Source organism: Lissotriton vulgaris, chromosome 5 (assembly GCF_964263255.1).
Source record: "Lissotriton vulgaris chromosome 5, aLisVul1.2, whole genome shotgun sequence".
NCBI lineage: Eukaryota > Metazoa > Chordata > Amphibia > Caudata > Salamandridae > Lissotriton > Lissotriton vulgaris.
Genome location: NC_141693.1, coordinates 1,848,045,101 through 1,848,064,053, shown reverse-complemented (window position 1 = coordinate 1,848,064,053; position 18,953 = coordinate 1,848,045,101). Strand labels below are relative to the sequence as shown.

The 18,953-nt window shown below is 42.2% G+C and overlaps 1 protein-coding gene across 1 annotated transcript in view; it reads left to right on the top strand.

Annotated features, from left to right (window-relative positions):
* Positions 1-18,953, top strand: part of PIP4K2B (phosphatidylinositol-5-phosphate 4-kinase type 2 beta) — a 645,829-nt gene that overhangs the window by 356,594 nt on the left and 270,282 nt on the right. Inside the window, exon 4 of the mRNA XM_086924326.1 lies at positions 14,130-14,282. Within this exon, the coding sequence (XP_086780452.1) occupies positions 14,130-14,282 (153 nt within the window). The remainder of the gene's footprint in view (positions 1-14,129; positions 14,283-18,953) is intronic.

The window sequence follows — 18,953 nt, the reverse complement described above, 5'->3', positions numbered from 1 at the left end:
ATCAGACATTGGCGGGAAACTGATGGGTGTAATTTACTCCTGTGCACATGTCGTAAAAAAAAAAAAAAAGTTTGGGGACTAACCAAGTTGGGTAAGATGCAAATGTCATCATGGTGCATGACGACATAATGCTTGACATTGTGGTGCCACGTGGGATATCACGCACTGTAAAGTGGCTTCACAATCCATGTCCTGGCAGGAAGTGACATCAGATAGTAGGACCTCACATATGCTTAGCAGGTCTATCATGGGTGCATTTGAGTGCATTGCAATATTTAAGAAATTAGATTTTGCATTGGGTATGTGCCAAAAAATAGACTCCATCCCGATCAAAAATCTAGGCCTCAAGTTATACACTTATTTTTTAAAACCCTGACACAAAAAAATTGGCAACAAGGATAAAACGTGGCAGTAAATATGTTCTGCTTAATTGGCTGCAAAGTCTGTATTTTAAAGTATCTCATGGGGTTATGGCACGTGCTGCAGAGATCTTTTTGTGCCAGCTAAATCTCATGTAATAATAATAATGGTAAAATAACTTTGCAGGATAACGTATTTGCTGGAGATATCTGTGTTTTGTCTAGTCCCAGTTTTGAATCAAAGTATAAATGGTTTATATGCCTCCTACAAAGCACATTATGTAACTCACAGATGACAGATTTTTAATTTATGTAAATGGATTACTGCTTTTAACACAGATTCTTTTGTTATCCTGTTTTTGGGTATCTTTCATAGATTTATATGCTTGAATCATTCCCAGTCGTCAAAGTGGAAGTCCCACATGAATATACATAAAGCAGTAACTAACCCCTTCAGTGCTCATGACGGCCCCGTCCATCATGAGTCACGGTGAGCGTGTGCACACGACGGCTGGGGGGCGTCCGAACCACGCCCATGATTGGAATGTTCAGCAGCACGGCGGAATTTGCGCCGCAGCCAAGGTGTTGAACATTTCCATAGGCTATCATGGTGGCAACTTTGCATTTAATAGCCTATCTACCTCCTTTTCTAAAAAAAAAAAAAGAAACTTTAAGTACAACAAGCACCCTCTAGAACCTCCCCAAGAGTAGCTGAATCCCTCAGATTTTTACTGCATGTATTGTGTGAAGGGAGTCTCCCTGAGCTCTGCTCGGTTTCTTCAGCCAATACTTCTTTTTGGATCATCCAACATTATATTTCATGTTTCATTTCTCTGACCCTGGCTCTAATATGTCAGTAATATGGCAGAGTGTCAGAAAACAAGGTAATAGACTAAAACATATGTCTAACCTTTTCCTCAAAAACTCCTGTTCAGAGAGATGAGGCTATTATTGGGACTACAGAAACTTAAATCTGTCAATTATGAGGACAGTAAGGATTCCTTCACCTCATAAGATGGAGAGGTCGTACCAAGAGTCTCCAGAGGCATACAGGAAAGCCATATAAAAGACTTACCATGTGTCTAGCCAAGGCACATCTCACAGAGAGAGGCAATTAGATAAAACTTCCTCCGAGGCAGATTCTACAACTCCCTATTCATCCCTCACACTACATCCGGGAAAACCTCATAACATGACAATGAGGAGTCTATAACAAAACTCCATGCCTACTATCACTGCCTCACCAGTAATGGCCTCGTCTACGATAGCATCATCTTTGACGGTCTCGTCTACGATGGTCTCCTCTACGATGGTCTCCTCTACGATGGTCCTCTACGACAGCCTCGCCTACGGTTTTCGTCTAGGACGACTTCATCTACGGTGGCTGTCTACAACAGCCTTATCTACGACGGTTGTCTACGGCAACCTCATCTACGACTGGCTCATCTACGACGGTTGTTGTTGATGACTTCCTTGTCTACGACGGTCATCGTTGACAGCCTCATCTACGGCGGTTGTGTACGATGGCCTCGTCTACGGCGGTTGTCTACCATGGCCTCGTCTATGGCAGTTGTCTACGACTGCCTCGTCTATGGCGGTCGTCTACTATGGCCTCGTCTATAGCAGTCTACGATGGCCTCGTCTATGTCTGTTGTCTGCGCCTCGTCTATGACTGTCGCCTACGATGGTTGTCTAAGACCGCCTCGTCTATGATAGTCGTCGACGATGGTCGTCTTCGATCATCTACAATGGTGCCTCCTCTGTGATGGCCTCATCAACGATAGTCTCACCTACGAATGACCGCGTCTACAATGGCATTGCCTATGACAGCGTCATCTCGACGACAGCCTCATTTGCATTGGTCATCTACGACGGTCGTCTAGGACAGCCTCCTCTATGATGGCCTCCTCTACGAATGACACAAAATTATTGGTAGGATGGTGCACACCCTTGTTATTTTAGCAAGCTGATTCAAGTTGATCATACAGTTTTTTAGGTTGGGTGCTCCTACAGGTGGCGTGTCCGTCCTCAACACGTCAGTTTAATGTAACAAGAAAGTGTTACCATCAAGATGATGATAACATCCCTGATCTTGGGCACACCTTTGTGTTCTTGAAAATCAAGACGCCTTTTTTAGGCCAAGGCCAAGGAGAAAGAGACGACCCCGGAGGGGCATTAGAAAAGGAAAAAGAAAAAGGTCATCCCAGCACCTGGAGTACAGTACCGAAGAAAGACAAGAAGAAAAACACTTAGTGATCAACATTTCTAAGACTAACCTTAAACCACAAGAAATGAAACTATTGTCTCGAGGTACATCATTTATCCCCACCACTGAAACCAACCAATTGGAATTGGAAGTTAGCACTCTTAAAGTCACACGCAAGCTTAGACTAAGATATTTCTTCGACAAGGTGTTACCAGCTACTCCACAGAAACCTGACCAATTGAAAGTCCTGCGACCGTACAGTTCATACCAAGCACCCACCAGTCATAAGTGCATTGACCTTTTTGAAAATTTTGGTGAGACAAGATCTGACAAAATTGAATTACAAAAAAAAACACAAAAGGAACATCACTCAAAAAGATTTCGACACATTGAAGAAAATAGCCAACAACGACAACATCAAATGCTTAAAAGCTGACAAAGGGGGCGCCCTTGTGATCGTAGACACTGAGATGTATCAAAAGAAGATCCTAGATCATATCAATGATGAACAAACATACATGAGGCAGGCCAATAATCCAACCATCCAGTTTAAAGAAACATTGACTGGTATAGTGAAAAAAGCCGATGAAGATGGAACAATTGATGAGAGAACTAGGAAATACTTGTTAAAAGAACATCCAAAAAGCCCCACTATTCAAATGACACCAAAGATCCACAAAAGCTTGGAGGACACCCCGTTTAGACCGATTGTGTCCACGTGAGGATCCATACATGAACCAATTGGCAAGTTTTCAGACAGATACATGCAACCAATAGTCAAAAAGTTGAAAAGCTATGTGAAAGACACTACTGACTTTTTATCTAAACTTACACAAATCACCATAGAGGAGGATGAACACCTGATACTTTGTAGTGCGGATGTCAAATCCTTGTACACCTCAATCCCCCATGATGGTGGGATTGAGGCAATGGAAAAGGCTATAATTGAGAGTGACATAGAACCTGCAAAGCAAAAATTCCTGATGGAGCTCATGATCTTCACACTTTACCAAATGTATTTTGAATATGACAATGCGAGTTACCTACAACTATCCGGTACTTCAATGGGGAACTGTGCCGCACCTATGTATGCTAATATATTCATGGGACAATATCAGGAAATGAATATCTATGACAACCCAAATTGGATTAACAACTTGAAACTATATGTACGTTATATTGATGACGTATTCATCATTTGGACGAACACCAAAGAAAAACTACAAGAATCGCTCCAATCATTGAATGAGACTAACGATCGTATACAATTTACCTGGGAAATTGATGACAACACCATTACTTTTCTTGATGTTAAAATTACCCTCACAGCATCTGGCTTTGAGACTGACCTATACCGTAAAAAGACAGACAGGAATAATACCCTGCACTACACCAGTTTCCACCAATCATCAATGAAAAACCACCTACCTTTTTCCCAAATGATGCGAGTTAAAAGAATAGTATCGAATGACACACTAACTCAGGATCGACTAGAGGAAATGGGTAAAAGATTCATAGACCGAGGATATCCAAGCTGTCTAATGGAACAAGCTAAAGCACAAACATCTTTGATCCAGAGAGAACAACTCCTTGCTAGAACACATAAATCTAAAGAACAAAGGATGGTCCTGGTATCGAAATTCTCCACCATGAGTGCAACGTATAAGAAAATCATTTTAAAATACTGGCCGATTTTAAGTACAGAACCTGATTTTGGCACTATGTAAGAAAATCCACCGATATTTGCACACACTAGGAATGCTAATATCAAAGAAATACTCAACAAAAAGACCCCAAAATCAGAACAAACAAAGGGCACAAAACCTTGCTTGAACTGTAATAATTGCCATAACATCATCAGCGGCAATACAGTTACCCACCCAATGAAGGGTTATAACATCAAGTTGCAAGTAAACGCCACATGTGATACTTCAAATGTGGTGTATCTCATAAAATGCCCATGTGGTAAGCCTTACATCGGCAAGACTGAGCGAAAGATTAAGACTCGCATTAATGAACATAAATCCAATATACGTACCAAAAACGCAAAATCCAACATTGCGAACCATTTCAATGAGGCACGTCATAATATTTCACAATTGAAATTCATGATTTTGGAAACCGTCAAAAAGCGAGAAAACATGGACAATAATAAGTACTTATTACAGCGAGAAATGGCATGGATTTTCAAATTACAAACTATGAAGCCGTTTGGATTAAATGACCATCTCGAATTTGCATGTTTCATCTGAAGATACCTCTTATGGGGTACATGGTGTCTGATACAAAGTCCCTTGAGTGTAATGGTTTTGCACATGATACATATCCAGCCTGATATATACAACTTGTTATAGAGCTTTTTTCAGTTTGACTATCTGTACATGTTTTATGTTATTTATGTTACTGTATAACCAATTCACACATATATAGGATTTTCGTTGTTTTAGGTTCCCCCTTTACATATGGCTGCCACACATTGGGTTATACTTGTCCTTCTTTAATGTTGCTCACACACTAGTCACACAAGATGGCCGACTACGATGGGAAGGACTAGTCCGCCCATTATGTTTACATAGTTGAACGCGCCTTGTATTAAATGCCGACTATACCCGCTCACTTACACCGCTTACATCGTCTAGCTATCATGCCGCTGGCCCACACTTTTTTCGGTAAGTTACTAATCGTTTCTGCCGCTTTAACTATTACGCAATATTCTCTAGAGCCCACACCAATGGCGGGCATTGACAACTTTCCGTGTTTTCTTTCAGAACACGCTTAAACAAGATCGACTTATCGTAAGCTTTATACCCTTTATTTATGATAAACCGATCCTTCCCTGATTAAGTAACCCATCGGGTGACGAATAAAATCCCTTTTCACTACTGCGCATGCTGAGCACTTTTTAACAATCACGGCATATATGTTGAATACCGGGCCAATACGAATACACTTAGCAAACTGGCACCTGCATGCTGATACTCGTTTTTTTCAATACCTTTATCACACGCCCTTATACACCCGACACTTCCAGGGTCACATTACTCTTTTCTTAATGGTTTTCTGTGTACTTTTGGTTCACCGTATGGTCTAAAAGTTTTTCTTTACTAAGACAATTTTTCTGTATTAAGACAATGTTTCAGTAAATAGCTGACAAACGTATTGTATATTATGATGGCAAAACCATGTGGCTTACAGTTATATTTTACATTTTAGAGCTCCCAGATGAAGGGCTCTCAAGCCCGAAATGCATTTGAGCACAATGGAGCAGCTATAAGTTCGTTATGAGTGGAAATAACTCTATGGATTGATGATAAATCTACAATGAACTTTAAAATAAACCTTACATTGATGAAATAAACAAGGAGGCTTGATTTTCAAGAACACAAAGGTGTGCCCAAGATCAGGGATGTTATCATCATCTTGATGGTAACACTTTCTTGCTCCTCTACGAATGGCCTCCTCTACGAATGGCCTCCTCTACGAATGGCCTCCTCTACGGATTGGCTCATCTACAATGGCATCGTCTATGACGGTTATCGACGACAGCCTCATCTATGAGGGTTTGTGATGGCCATCTATGACGACTGCCTCACCTACGATAACCATGTCTATGACGGCCTAGTCTATGACAGCCTAGTCTGACGGCCTAGTCTACATTAGCCATGTCTACGACTGCTTAGTCTACGATGAGATTGTCTACGATGGCCTCATCTATGGCTGCATCCTGTACAACGGGCTTGTTGATGACAAAAATTGTCACGTCGGCCTAGTCATCTACGATCTCGAGAATACACCATAGTCCTCAACAAAAACAAAAGAAACATAGTCCAGAATAGGTTAATGTCAGAAATTAAGGGGACTAATATGAGTAAGTCTACAACAGTAACCAATATTTTGACAGGCAATAAGTGGAGCAAATTCACCACTTTGCTCCGCCTCCAACTTCACAGCATAGGTCAAATCTATGTAGCTCTAGTACTAGACCTTTGGGCTTGTTACAGAATTACTACTAACATTTTTCCGAGACTGCAAGGTCACATTGTGCCCGAAATGTCCGCATCCTCCTATGCTTCTGCCACAGAAAGAGTGATCCCAGTGTCAGAAATTACCTTTTTGTCCCGGTACCAACTCATTCATATCTGGTGAAGATAGAGAGAAGGTCCACAACTGCTGGATTCCCCACCAGATGATTTTTTATGATTTCCATACCCTTAAGGAAGGACCAGTCAAACTCTTCTAACTTCCAAAAGCAAATAAGAAATGGTTTTGTTCTCTTTCTGATTTTAAATGGAAAAGCTGTGAGACCTATTCCAATTGGTGATTTATCTGGGTGGAGTTACAGTCATGGAAAACCCTATCACTAATAACTGTGCCTAACCAGCAAGGAGACGTTCTCAAGTGCTACTGTACGGGCTACCCAATAACTGGCAATATGGGGCAGGTATAACCACAAGACATAGTCCGACATTACCAAATAAATAGAATTTCTGCTGGAAGACAGATAGGGAAAATTATATATATATATATATATATATATATATATATATATATATATATATATATATATATATATATATAAATAAAAAAGACTAGTCAGGGATTGAAACCTCATCAGTGAACATAAATTGCGCTATATAGTCTCGGTAGGTATTTCACAACTTGCAGGTCCAGTGGTCCTTGGACGCTAATGTTGGTTCAAGCTCACTGTATATAGAACCTGAGATGCAAATATATCTGATATTTTTACCATACCAGGGCGATGCTCTGTTTGGCCAGCATGTTGACGACTCCTTGCAAGTAGTCAAGGATGACTGACACCGCAAGATTTTTTTACACATTCAATTTCAAAAGAAACATCCTTTTGAGGCAATCGTGAAAGAGATACTCCTCTGCATCAAGGAGGATGCCCAACGTATCAGACTAAACAATGCTATCAGTAGCCCTTAGGCCAGCTTACCTACAGTGACAACGTTCTAGTGCTGCTTATGCCCTCCGTGTTGGGGAAACCATTCCAAAATGTTGTCATCCAAGGGGGAAAACAGTTTTGGACACGTAAGTCCTGGCTCTCAAAACATTCGGTCAGAATTTGGAGTTCACCAAGATTCCACCCGCTACTCCACTAAAATGAGGTGGGTGCCCCCCTAATTTGCATCTGCTTCGAAAGGGTGTGATGGCTATGCTAACCAGCGGTTCCATATAGAAAGGAGTACAATTTGAAGCAAATAACTGGCATCTATTCTCATTTTTTTCTTCATAGACACGAAAATAAAGGATTGACTATCCATTGTAGACCTCTGGAAATTAAGCAAGTATTTCTGAAACCAATACTGTCATGTGGTCACCCTCTCCGACACCACATGACTGCTCTGAATTTACAGGATTCAGACTTCCACATTTCTTACCACACATTAAAGTCCTCCCATTTGGCTTCAGATAAACTTCCTGCATTTTACCTACTGCATAGCTGTGGCAGTTTTTTTCAGGATAGAGGGTCATCAGGTATTCTCCTACCTCTGCAACTAGTTGATAAAAGTAACAAAGACATTTTAATCGTCCACGGCCAAAGAAGCTTGCCTAAAGTGTTTTCAAAAACTAGGTCTCCTTGTGAATTGTCAAAGATCATCAACTCATCCATCTAAGAAGATTCTGTTCCTAGGTCACAACACTAAATACATTGACAGTCAAATTAACAAGCTCTCCACCTTCTGGGGTATTTTAAAGATGATCAGAAAGATCCGTTCTTTCATACCCCTGGAAGCATTAAAGACACTGGTAACAACCTTGGCCCTTTCCAGACTGGACTATGGCAACGCCCTTTATGTAGGGATACAATCCCAGTATCCACAAAAACTGCAGCAACTGCAGAATGCTGCCGCTAGATTGATACTGGGAATCCCCAAATATGAAGCAACCTCCCATAGACTGAGAGCCCTTTACTGGCTCCCAGTGGAACAAAGAATCATTTTCAAATCACAGTGTCTTGCCTATAAGGCACTTCAGGGTAAAGGACCACTATATCAGAGATCGCACTTGAAATGGTAGGTACCAGCCAGAAATCTCAGATCATCTCACTCAAAACTGCTACAAATACCCAAGTATAAGCAGGTTAGCTGGGGAGGCAGAAGCTTCCTACTGGGAACAGCTAAAACCTAGAACCGCTTGCCAATGTAAAAAAAAACAGTACCTCACTCATGTCCTTCAGAAGATTACTGAAGATATGGCTGTTTTCCAACTGAGCTTATGGAACCTATAAGGAGCATCTTTCAGTCCCGCCACCTCATGTGTCCTGCCAAATCCAGCTCCACAACGCCTTTGGGCATACGTGCCCTATACAACTCGACAAATCAAATCTGATAACTGTCCAAGGCAAAATACTTTCTATCCTAAGCCAAGCAACTAATACTGTAGGAGCTGTCTCTCACATAAAATAATAATCAGCGCGTCTGTTCAATTAGCTTCTGGATATCATGTCCTCAGCGAACAATATCATCCCTCTTGCGCACCTGAAAATTAGACTCTTACAGGAAACCGCTACCAAACAATGTGTTCAAACAAAAGAATCGTTCTAGGGCCTGGTGATCTTTGCACATTTATGATGAAAACTCTAGACTGGTGGACACAGATCTCCCACCTATTAGAGGCCCGCACACTCTTACCCTAAATACCTCACTTTGTAATGACTATGAATGCCTCCGGGGAAACCTGGAGAGGTCATCTACAGACCCTACAAATTCAAGTAAAGTGTTCTCCGCTTCAAAAGAGCATGCATCTCAATCGCCTGGAGCTCAAATACATCTAACTCTATCTTCAAGCTTTCCAGCCAATGATAGCAGAGTCTTCGGGGTTAGTTCGCACGGGCAATACCATCAGCATGCAATGAAGCAGTCCCCATGAATATAAGTTTGCCCAGTCTTCATCAAATATGATCTTCTCGTTCAGGAGCAAAGTGGCTCTAGGTTTCTTTGCAACAAACAAAACACTCAAATGCCAATTCTATGCAACTTGTCATCCATATCCACAATCGTGAAGGAATACCTTTCGACACATGGTCCAAGATCTCTGCTTAACTTTTCCCCTGATACTTTTAATACATAAGATTCTCAGCGACAGAAAAGCGGACCGGGGTTCTCTCATCCTGCTAGCACCCATTAATTTCATGTGTGGCTCCTGAATTCTTAGAACTTGAAGATTTGACTATTACACAGGAGTATAAAGACATTTTTGCAAGGTCTTGTGCTGATAGCACCAACAAGACTTGCAGACTGAAAAGGAAGCCATTCTGTCTCTTGTGCAGTCAAAACAATGTGTATTTGTGTATCTCTGCTCCAAAGCAAATCCTACCGTACCTTCTGTCCTTGGCAAAATCATGACTGGAATATTCTTCAATTAGAGTTAATGTAGCAGCTATATCGCAATATAGACGCTCCCCTAAACGTCTGTCTCCTTTTTCTACCAGAATTGTACAGCAATTCATGAAAGGCTTATTTCGTACTTATCCACCTGTTAAGGCTCCACCTCCTGAGTGGCACTAAAATATAGTCATGTCTCAATTGAAGCAACCCTTTGAACGAATCCATAGGGCTGACATCAATACCTGGCTTGGAAAGTGGCTCTTCTACTCGCCCTAACATCAACCAGAAGGGTTAGTGAAATAAAAGCGTACACAATAAAACATCCTTTTCTTCATTTTACAAAGAAATGGTTATCCTCAGGACAAATCCCAAATTCATCCCTAAGGTTCCTTCACAGTTCCATTTATACAAACCTGTCTTTCTCAGAACTTTGTTTCCTGATCCTGCTATGCCTGCGGAGTGAACTCTACACACACTAGTCATCAAGAGGTGTAGCAAATTCTACCTACAAAAGACTGGGGTCTATCCGTAAACCAGATCAACTGGTCGTAGCCTATGGACAAGGTAGTCATGGCGCTGTTTCTACAGCTACCATCACAAGATGGATAGCAGCCACAATTCAGGTTTTCCAAGACAAGGCAGGCAAGCCTTTGACAAAACAATGAGAGTGCACTGCACAAGAGCAGTCTCTACATTGGCTGCTATGTTTGCAGGGGTGCCACTGGAAAAAATCTGCTGAACTGCTGAAAACGACGCACACGTTCATGCAGCGCTACTGCCTGGAGTCAACGCAGCGTGCTTGTTTCAGTAGCAGATATATATATATAGTACTCAAACTGAGGATTCTGGAACATCTCCGGGCAATCGAGAAAGTTGACATCGCATATCCGGTTGCCCGGCACTTTGCTGAGGAACATGGCAAAGATCGTACCAAACTCCAATTCTGAATTGGATGATGTTCCACCCAATATACACGGAGGTGATCGGCTTAGAAGACTCCGTAGGTTGGAATCGAGATATATTGTAGACCTTTCCACTAAACACCCGAGAGGACTCAATAGTGGAGAGGAACTGTCATGCCATTTAGGCAAATGAAATCATAACTATTATAGGCTCTCCGATGAATGATCTGTGTAATGCTGTCTCTTAAGAACTATGAATTGTATGATTGCCTTTTATAAACCTTGCATTTCTCTTTACTTAGTTTGGAATTTTCGAGGGTAGTTCCCTGCACTAATTTACGATCTGTGCAGTAATTGCAGGGTTTTGGACATGTACATATGTATATACAGACAGAGTCTGGAATCAAGAGAAAGTGATTATGTTCACTAATCATTTCCATCATGGACAAAGAATAAGAATGATGATGCTATATGAGTACGCACTATCTTCTTTGCAAGATGATTTGGGAATTCACTTACCGATCAGATGGAAATCATGTATATAACATATCTTGTATAATACATTTGGTCATTAAGATGTTATCTGTTGATAAGCTTGATGAATTTTGAGCACTTTTGATAATCCTGACAACTTCTACAATTCTGAAATTCTGTGATACATGTCATGACATATTCTTTTTGATGAACTGCATTGCTATTTCTGGTATAAGTTTGTTAATCATGTTTTGACATTTTGTACATAGGACACTAGCCGATCCACGGCTTTATTGAAGCGTCATAATTCATGGACATTATATAAACTATACCCCTGTAAATGGATAGAACACCATTCAAAAATGGCGCCCATAGTGGTGCAAAGGGGCGAAGTCCTATGTCACTGTCAATGATTGTAAAGCAACTTTATTAACTTGCCGTTGGCACGTCACGAGTGACACACTGACGAAGGCTTACGTCGAAACGCGTTTGTGCGTTCCTTTTTCCCCACATTAAATCATCACTGTGATATCTCTCAGTTTATGAGTGCTGCTTCTTTTCTTGTGAACTAAGAAAGGCTTTGAGCGTTATATATTCATTCATATTCAAACAAAGTTGCCACAAAAATCGAAGAGCCACTCAGGTAAGTTTGTTTAAACCTCTCTTTACTTGAAGCCACAATCCGCGATGCAGTAGCCAGAACACCTCAGTTTTTGCCAAACGCGTTTCGGGTACGTTTTCCCTTTGTCAATGGCACATATTTCCTGCGAGACTCTGTTCGTTATTTCACCACCTTTGTGATGGGCGTGGCCAACAAGGCCTTCTGGGAGATGTAGTTTATCATCATATAAACTTTTAGTGAGGAGGTCTCTGCTTGCTGTTGTTTTGCACAATAATAACACCGCAGTGGGACGAGTTTGGGTCCTGCAACCTCCGGACCATGTATGTATGTATGTATGTATGTATGTGTGTGTGTATATATATATATATATATATATATATATATATATATATATATATATATATATATATATATATATATATAATACTGTCAGAATAGTTAGGCAGTCAAGATAGTTACAATATGCAGATATCAGAACAGCATGAATTAATGGCTTAAATGTCCTAGTAGACAGCTGAAACAGTCAATCGACCACTGCAGCCTTTCATGTCTGTTTGGGTATGAGCTTTGGGAATGTAGCTCGGTTTGTGGGTGTGTTGAAGTATTTGTTGAGCAGTAGGTCTTTAAGGTCCAGTTTGAAGCAGGAAAAAGAGATGTTGCAACAGAGATTTAGAGGGCGCGAGTTCCAGATCTTAGGTGCATTTCCAGAGAATGAGCAAGTCTTGGAAGATTTCTTTTTCAGGTTTGTGGTTTGAGATGTAATTTGGAGGTTCTCAGTGTCCTTGCTCTTCCTGCTTTCGAACATAGTAAAAATCACGCATCTAGGTGTAAGACTCCAAATAGCTTCCAGCCAGGATACTTTAACAAAAGGAGGCCTGATGGCACACTAACTTTGGCTTTTGTTATGAGCTCAGATTGAATTTGATTAAGCCCTTTCCCAGCCTGCGTGCTGCTCTGAACAAAAGCAGAGACCATGCAGGCGCTGATGAAATTGTCTCATCTGAAAATTGCTCTGGGACAAATTTAGCATATTTCTGAGGGCCAACCTCGTGGCAGGTTAGACGGCGCCCACCCCGAGAAAATAGTGGGTAGATGCTGTCTACCCGTGTGTACCTCCAACTTGTGCCCTGATTTACTCCCTTGCTGTGGTGCTTGGGTAGAGCCAGTGACCTAGGGTTGAGGAGGTGTGTCTGATGTTGAAATGCGTATGCTGTGCATAGTTTACACTTTGGCTGATATTGTTGAGGATGATTAACTAGTGTTGTGATTACATGGCTAATGTAGAAAGGTCTTCGCAATGTAACGTGGCCTGTGCTGGGGTGCTTTTGGTGAGTGGCTCTCTGTGGTTGCATTGCTTTTCTGATGTTAGGAAGGTGTGGGCTGTTTGTAGGTTTCATTTGTCTTGAGGCGGTCGGTGAGAGTAGCACACAAGATACGTGGTATGTCTTATATTAAAAGATTTGTTTTAGATGCAGTTTGCACCTGTTTTGGGCTATGGGGAGAGTTGCACATAGGCGTAGCAGTGTTACTTATGTCTGATGTACGTGGTCATTTACAGTGTGAATGATTGTGTCTGTGTTTGGGTGCCAAGAGGGAGCTCTACACTAGCTTTTCGGTGGCGAGTTCGTGTTTCAGTGCTATGCTGTATGTTTGTACCTGTGCTGGTGTGCTTGAAGAGTGAAGCACATTTGGGTTGTGGCGGCATGTCTGTGTAAAGTTGTTTGCTTGCATGTAGTTTGTGTCTCTGCTGAACAGCCCAGTGAGAGTAGCACACTAATGTTGCAATGAATTTTCTGGTGTTAAAAAGTGTTATGTGTAGTATGCTCCTGTGTTGGGGCTCTGGGACAGTGAGCACTTAGCATTGTGATGGCATACCTTACATAAGAACGTGTGGTTGCAATTATTTTGGGGTTCTTAGGCGCCAATGGCTCTGTGGTTTTGAGGTGGCGTCACTAATGTTGGAAGGTCGTTTTATTTGCCCTTTGCACCTGTGCGGTAGTGCCCCAAGGAAAGTGGAGCATTCACATTTCATTGGCATTTCTAACGTTGGGTGCTTGCTGCTAGGTACGTTTTCCACCGCAGCGTAAGTTATCCCTGTCTTTTCTCATTGAGTAACGTTCATACTGTGTCCTATGAGAGGCTATTGTGGGTTTGCTGATAAAATAGATATGAGACTTGGGACTTATGTTTTCATTTTTTCTATTGTCATTCTAGAATTCTCTGACTCGAAGTGCACCAGTGAACAGCGATACCCAAGGGCGCTTTGGCGCCCGGTTCCTCACAACATACGACCGGCGATTTGTTATCAAGACCATATCGAGTGAAGATATAGCGGAAATGCACAACATTTTAAAGAAGTACCACCAGGTTTGTATTTTTCGCAGCTTATTGGAGGAAGGAAGGAAGCAGCTCCTCAAAATTTAAGACTTCTCCTTTTTTTTTTAACATTGTAAACACATTTCCCTTTGTAGTCACTCATTTAATTCTTCCCTTTACAGATCTCTCGAAGTGAACCCATCACACTATTTATTATCCGTGCTAGTTCTGCTCTTCATCACCACTACTGTTGCATAACTGAGGCCTATATCCAGCTGTACAAGTTCACCCCTCCCTGATATTTGGCTTCCAATACACCTCAACTGTCACCATCTCCACTTTTTGCTATTCAGTGGCAAATACCAAATCACATCTATGCCAAGTGATCTCAGTTATTACAGTTAACATCTTGTGCTATTTCACCTCAAACCTGACCGAACTCTCTCTGCTATTCTAGTCAGCCCTGATATAACCTAGAAACTGTACTAGCGCACCATAACCTTTATTTGTAGCACCTCTTGATATTTACAAATGTAGCCCCCGGCTGTTCCAGTCCTGAAATGCAACACTACTAGCACACTACAATTGTTCTACCATTGATAGTCTCACTGTTCTCCAAATGCTGTTCATTCCTCATAGCTAGGACTATATGTCTATTGTAGTTACATTTAATATGAAATTCTTAAGTTGTTATTTTTAAAACCTGATTAGAGCTGGTTAAACTGAAGTGTATGTTTTTGATGGTACGTCTTAGCACAAATTCCTCACCTTTTGAATTCCCTCAGGTGTCAGAATGGATTTGGATTTTTTTTATTTATCAACTCCAGCCCATCAGTAGGGTGGTGCAATCGGACTCTGCAGCGACCTCGTCCCACCTCTGGAAATGGTGATGTGGGCTTGAATATAGATGCCACCTATGTTCACTGTTATTGGTTCTTTTTTTCTGCTCCCTTTGACACAGATCCGCAACTTTGCCCCTGAACTTTTGTCGTGCTTTACTAAGGTACAGAACATTTTACTGTATAGAGTGTGTCATGGAATATGCCCACCCCAAAGGCCCCAGGCTTCTTGAAGCCATGCGACTCTTGCAGGTAGGCAATTGCCGTTACAGATCGTAACGACTCCTGCGTTTTTTTTATCCAAACATGATCCAAAGGCTTGCAACAAATGCACCCTGATGCATCCGAAGGTCATCAGTGAGCGTGAGACAAAATTGTAAGTCGCTGAACACAAACTAGGGTTGTCACACTTCAAGTATTGAGCCTACTCTTGGTCCAGATCACCATTCTATGGAAAATCCAAGACTAAGTAAAAAAAATAGGTCTCCTTTTAGGGAGGGATTAGCAGTCAGCGGTTCAGGTGCTGGACTATTATGTCAGTCATCAGAGACTGATCCCATCCCATACTGGAGTTGATGCATCCCAAATTTCCCAGACCATCTTCTACTCTACAGCAGGTAGCAGCTTTGAATGACGTGTTGCTGCAGCTGTTCTTGAATATTTTTTGTCCCCCGGAGTACCTTCGGGTCCCATAAATTTGCTTGGTATTCTGTTCGACTTCAGCCAACAGGGCGTTTCTTCGTACTGGCTGACCCCATTAGGATTTCCTCCTGTCTATTTGTTGGTACCAGGAAAGGCCTTCAGTTCTTTGCCAAAGTCTGTGCCAGTTCTGGCTGGTTCTGTACCAGCCTTTGCTCCAAATTAGGGTTCAGCTATTTCTCAACCAATGTCATGCTTCAAGATCACCAAAGACCAAACCTTAGTATGTGAAGACTCTGCTGCAATGCCTTTGCCTCAACTACAGTATTTCCACCAGATGAAGATGACGAAGGCAGCATTCAAATTGCTCCCCTCACTACACTAAGTCGCTAGTTTTTATTTAGACATACAATATAGTTGTAGAGTTTTCAGTTTGCATTTGTCATTTTCAGCATTTCAGTACCTTTAGCTGACATTTCACTGCCTTGTGTGTCACTTTAGAGTGAGTTTAGGAAAGCCGTTATTTTCGTGTAATGTGGTAAATATCAGAAAGGCCCATTGTATGCAAAATGTGACCTGCCTCAAAGTAAATGCAATGATGCTAATATTTTGAGGTCATAACTATTCCTATTATTAAGGGGGCATAGACCATATGTCTCCTGCGTTACCCAGATGTTCTTTCCACTTTGTAAATCTGGGCTGATGGTGAATTTTGGACTAAATCGATGATTAGTGACACTCTGTCTTAAATACACACGACAGATGTCAGTCGCTGCGTGCAATAATGGACCTCAACATTTGCGAGTGTGAACTGGAAGATTAATTCCTGGTTAGTAGTGCTTTGGATGCTTTGATTCCTGTGCGAACAATTAGCAGAAAGCGGCTTCCTGCCTCATGGTTCAACAGCAAGCTGATTGAGGAAAAAACAGTGTAAGTTGCTGGAACAGTCAAGTTAAAAAGAAGGTTCCCTTTTGGTAGAATGCACATTTTTACAGTCACACTACTCACACAACTCAACCACACCCCTTCTTGAGGATCCCAAGTTAAGCACTTATAAATCAACAACTACATTCTTTAATAAAAAATGTATTCATCAGATTTATTTTATCAAAAGCGATTCCACAAAATACAGTTTATACATCACACAATTTCATATTGAAATACAATTAAAAACCACAACAAATGTTAAAAAGGAGAAACCTAGAAAGACAATAGCCTCTGTCTTTACTTGTGTTAATTGGCTTAATTAATAGACTGCTTTAGAGCACCAAACTATTTTTCCTGTCTCTAGTGTGATGCTGACTTAGGCCCAATTTAACATCCCTTTAACACCAGGCGTCGACGCGTTTCGATGGCATATTTATTATTAATGCAATCTTCTTCAGGACACACACTTTGTTCTCCTTTGCGATACATTTAAAATTCAAATTCAGAGATCTTTACAAATTCAAACCGGTGCCTCACTGCACTCTCGGGTTTTATTTCTTAATTTATCATATGCGAAGATGATTTGAAGAGGTTCCTCACGGATACTTTTCTCTTTTAGTTCGGTAAATTTTGAAATGGATAATGAGCCGGTATTTCCCAGGTTTCTTCTGGGGCACAGTATACCATTAATTGACCCGGCGGTGTATCAATCTTTTTGCACCGTCCGTTTCTTATGGCTTTTAACACCTTGCCTTCCTGTTTTACACTCGCTCTGGTACTTACAGTGTAAAAGAAACCCGGTTGAACGCTGCACTCGTCGGAATAAAAAGCCACAAGTCAAGTACCAGAGTGAGACTGGACTACTGTCATGTACTGTACCTGAGGGTGGCACAGTCTCGCATGAGGTGACGGATACGTGCAGAATGCTGCGGGTCGTCTGCTACTCAATCTTCCGAAATGCACCTCCATGGGGTCTTCACTTGCTAAGCTACACTGGTTTCCTGTAAAGCAGAGACTCTTGTTCAAGGCCTTGTGCTACTATTATAAAGCTTTGACAAATAGCGGCCCTTGATACTTGCAGCTTTCCATTCAACCCTATGCCCTACTGAGGAACCTCAGATCTTCGGGGCTAGGTGGGCCTACATTCCGAAAGTTAGAAGAGTAGGTTTCAGGGATGGTTCTTTTAGCTTTCTATTTTTTTTTTTTTTATTTTTTTTTTTTTTAAATATATTTTTATTGCAGGAATCAGTAAAACAATACAGTAACGACCAGCATCGTATTATAAACAACTTATACAAGATATAGCCCACCGACCTCCTTCCATAACGTTGCTATATAGCCAATCAGCCCATATCCCTGGGGTTGGGCGGCAAATGCAGCTGGGGTCAGTAGGATGCTGGAGCTGGTCCGGATAACACACTGTCCGTCATCTGCTTTTCTAAACAAACCCCAAACCCCAAAAAAAAAAACCCCCCCTCAAAATTCCCAGTTACTGTGAAACCCCCCCCTCCCCCCCCCCCCCCCCACCATCAGCGCCAGGGAGCTCATCAACATAGGATCCACTGCTTGACCCACGGGGAAGGTAATAGTGCTGTCAATGCTAATGTTTAACGGGACTCGGGTCGAGTTGCTTCTTCACTTTCGGAGTCGCTGGGGGTACAATAATCTCTGAGGGCCTGCACCAGCGTTCCCCATTCTAACGCGGCCTCCTGCGCCTTCTCATTGCCCTGCCTCCAAGCCAACTGATACCGCAGCGCGCTCTCACCCGCCGCCCATTTCAAAAGCTCTCTGTGCCATCTGCTGCCTGTAGGACCAGCTCGTGCCTTCCAGTTCCTGGTCACCTCTCGCTTAGCAAGTAGGAGCCCCAGGTCGATAAATTTACTGGTGATTTTATTCCGGGGGGTATGGGGGAACCAGTGCAATAGCCCTACCGCCACATCGAATGATAAATGCCTCCCCGTCACCTCTTCCAGAGTCGCCGCCACCTCCTGCCAGTAGGACGTCAGTCCTGGACAGGCCCATAGCATGTGTAGGAGGTCCGCCTCCTGAGCCGGGCACCTAGGGCATTCCGCCGAAGCCGTGGCAAAATAACGCCTGATCTTTACCGGGGTCAGGTACGCCCTATGGAGAACATAATAGTGGACCAGTTGGAAACGGGCGCCACGTGTGCCCTTCCAGGCACGTCTCACCAGCTGGGACCAGGTCGTCTCCGGGATCTCCTTACCAATGTCCTCTTCCCAGCGGGACTTCAGTGTGGCGAGAGGAACCAACCCTTCGGCAATCAACCTGCCGTATAGGCAAGTGACCGCCTTCACCG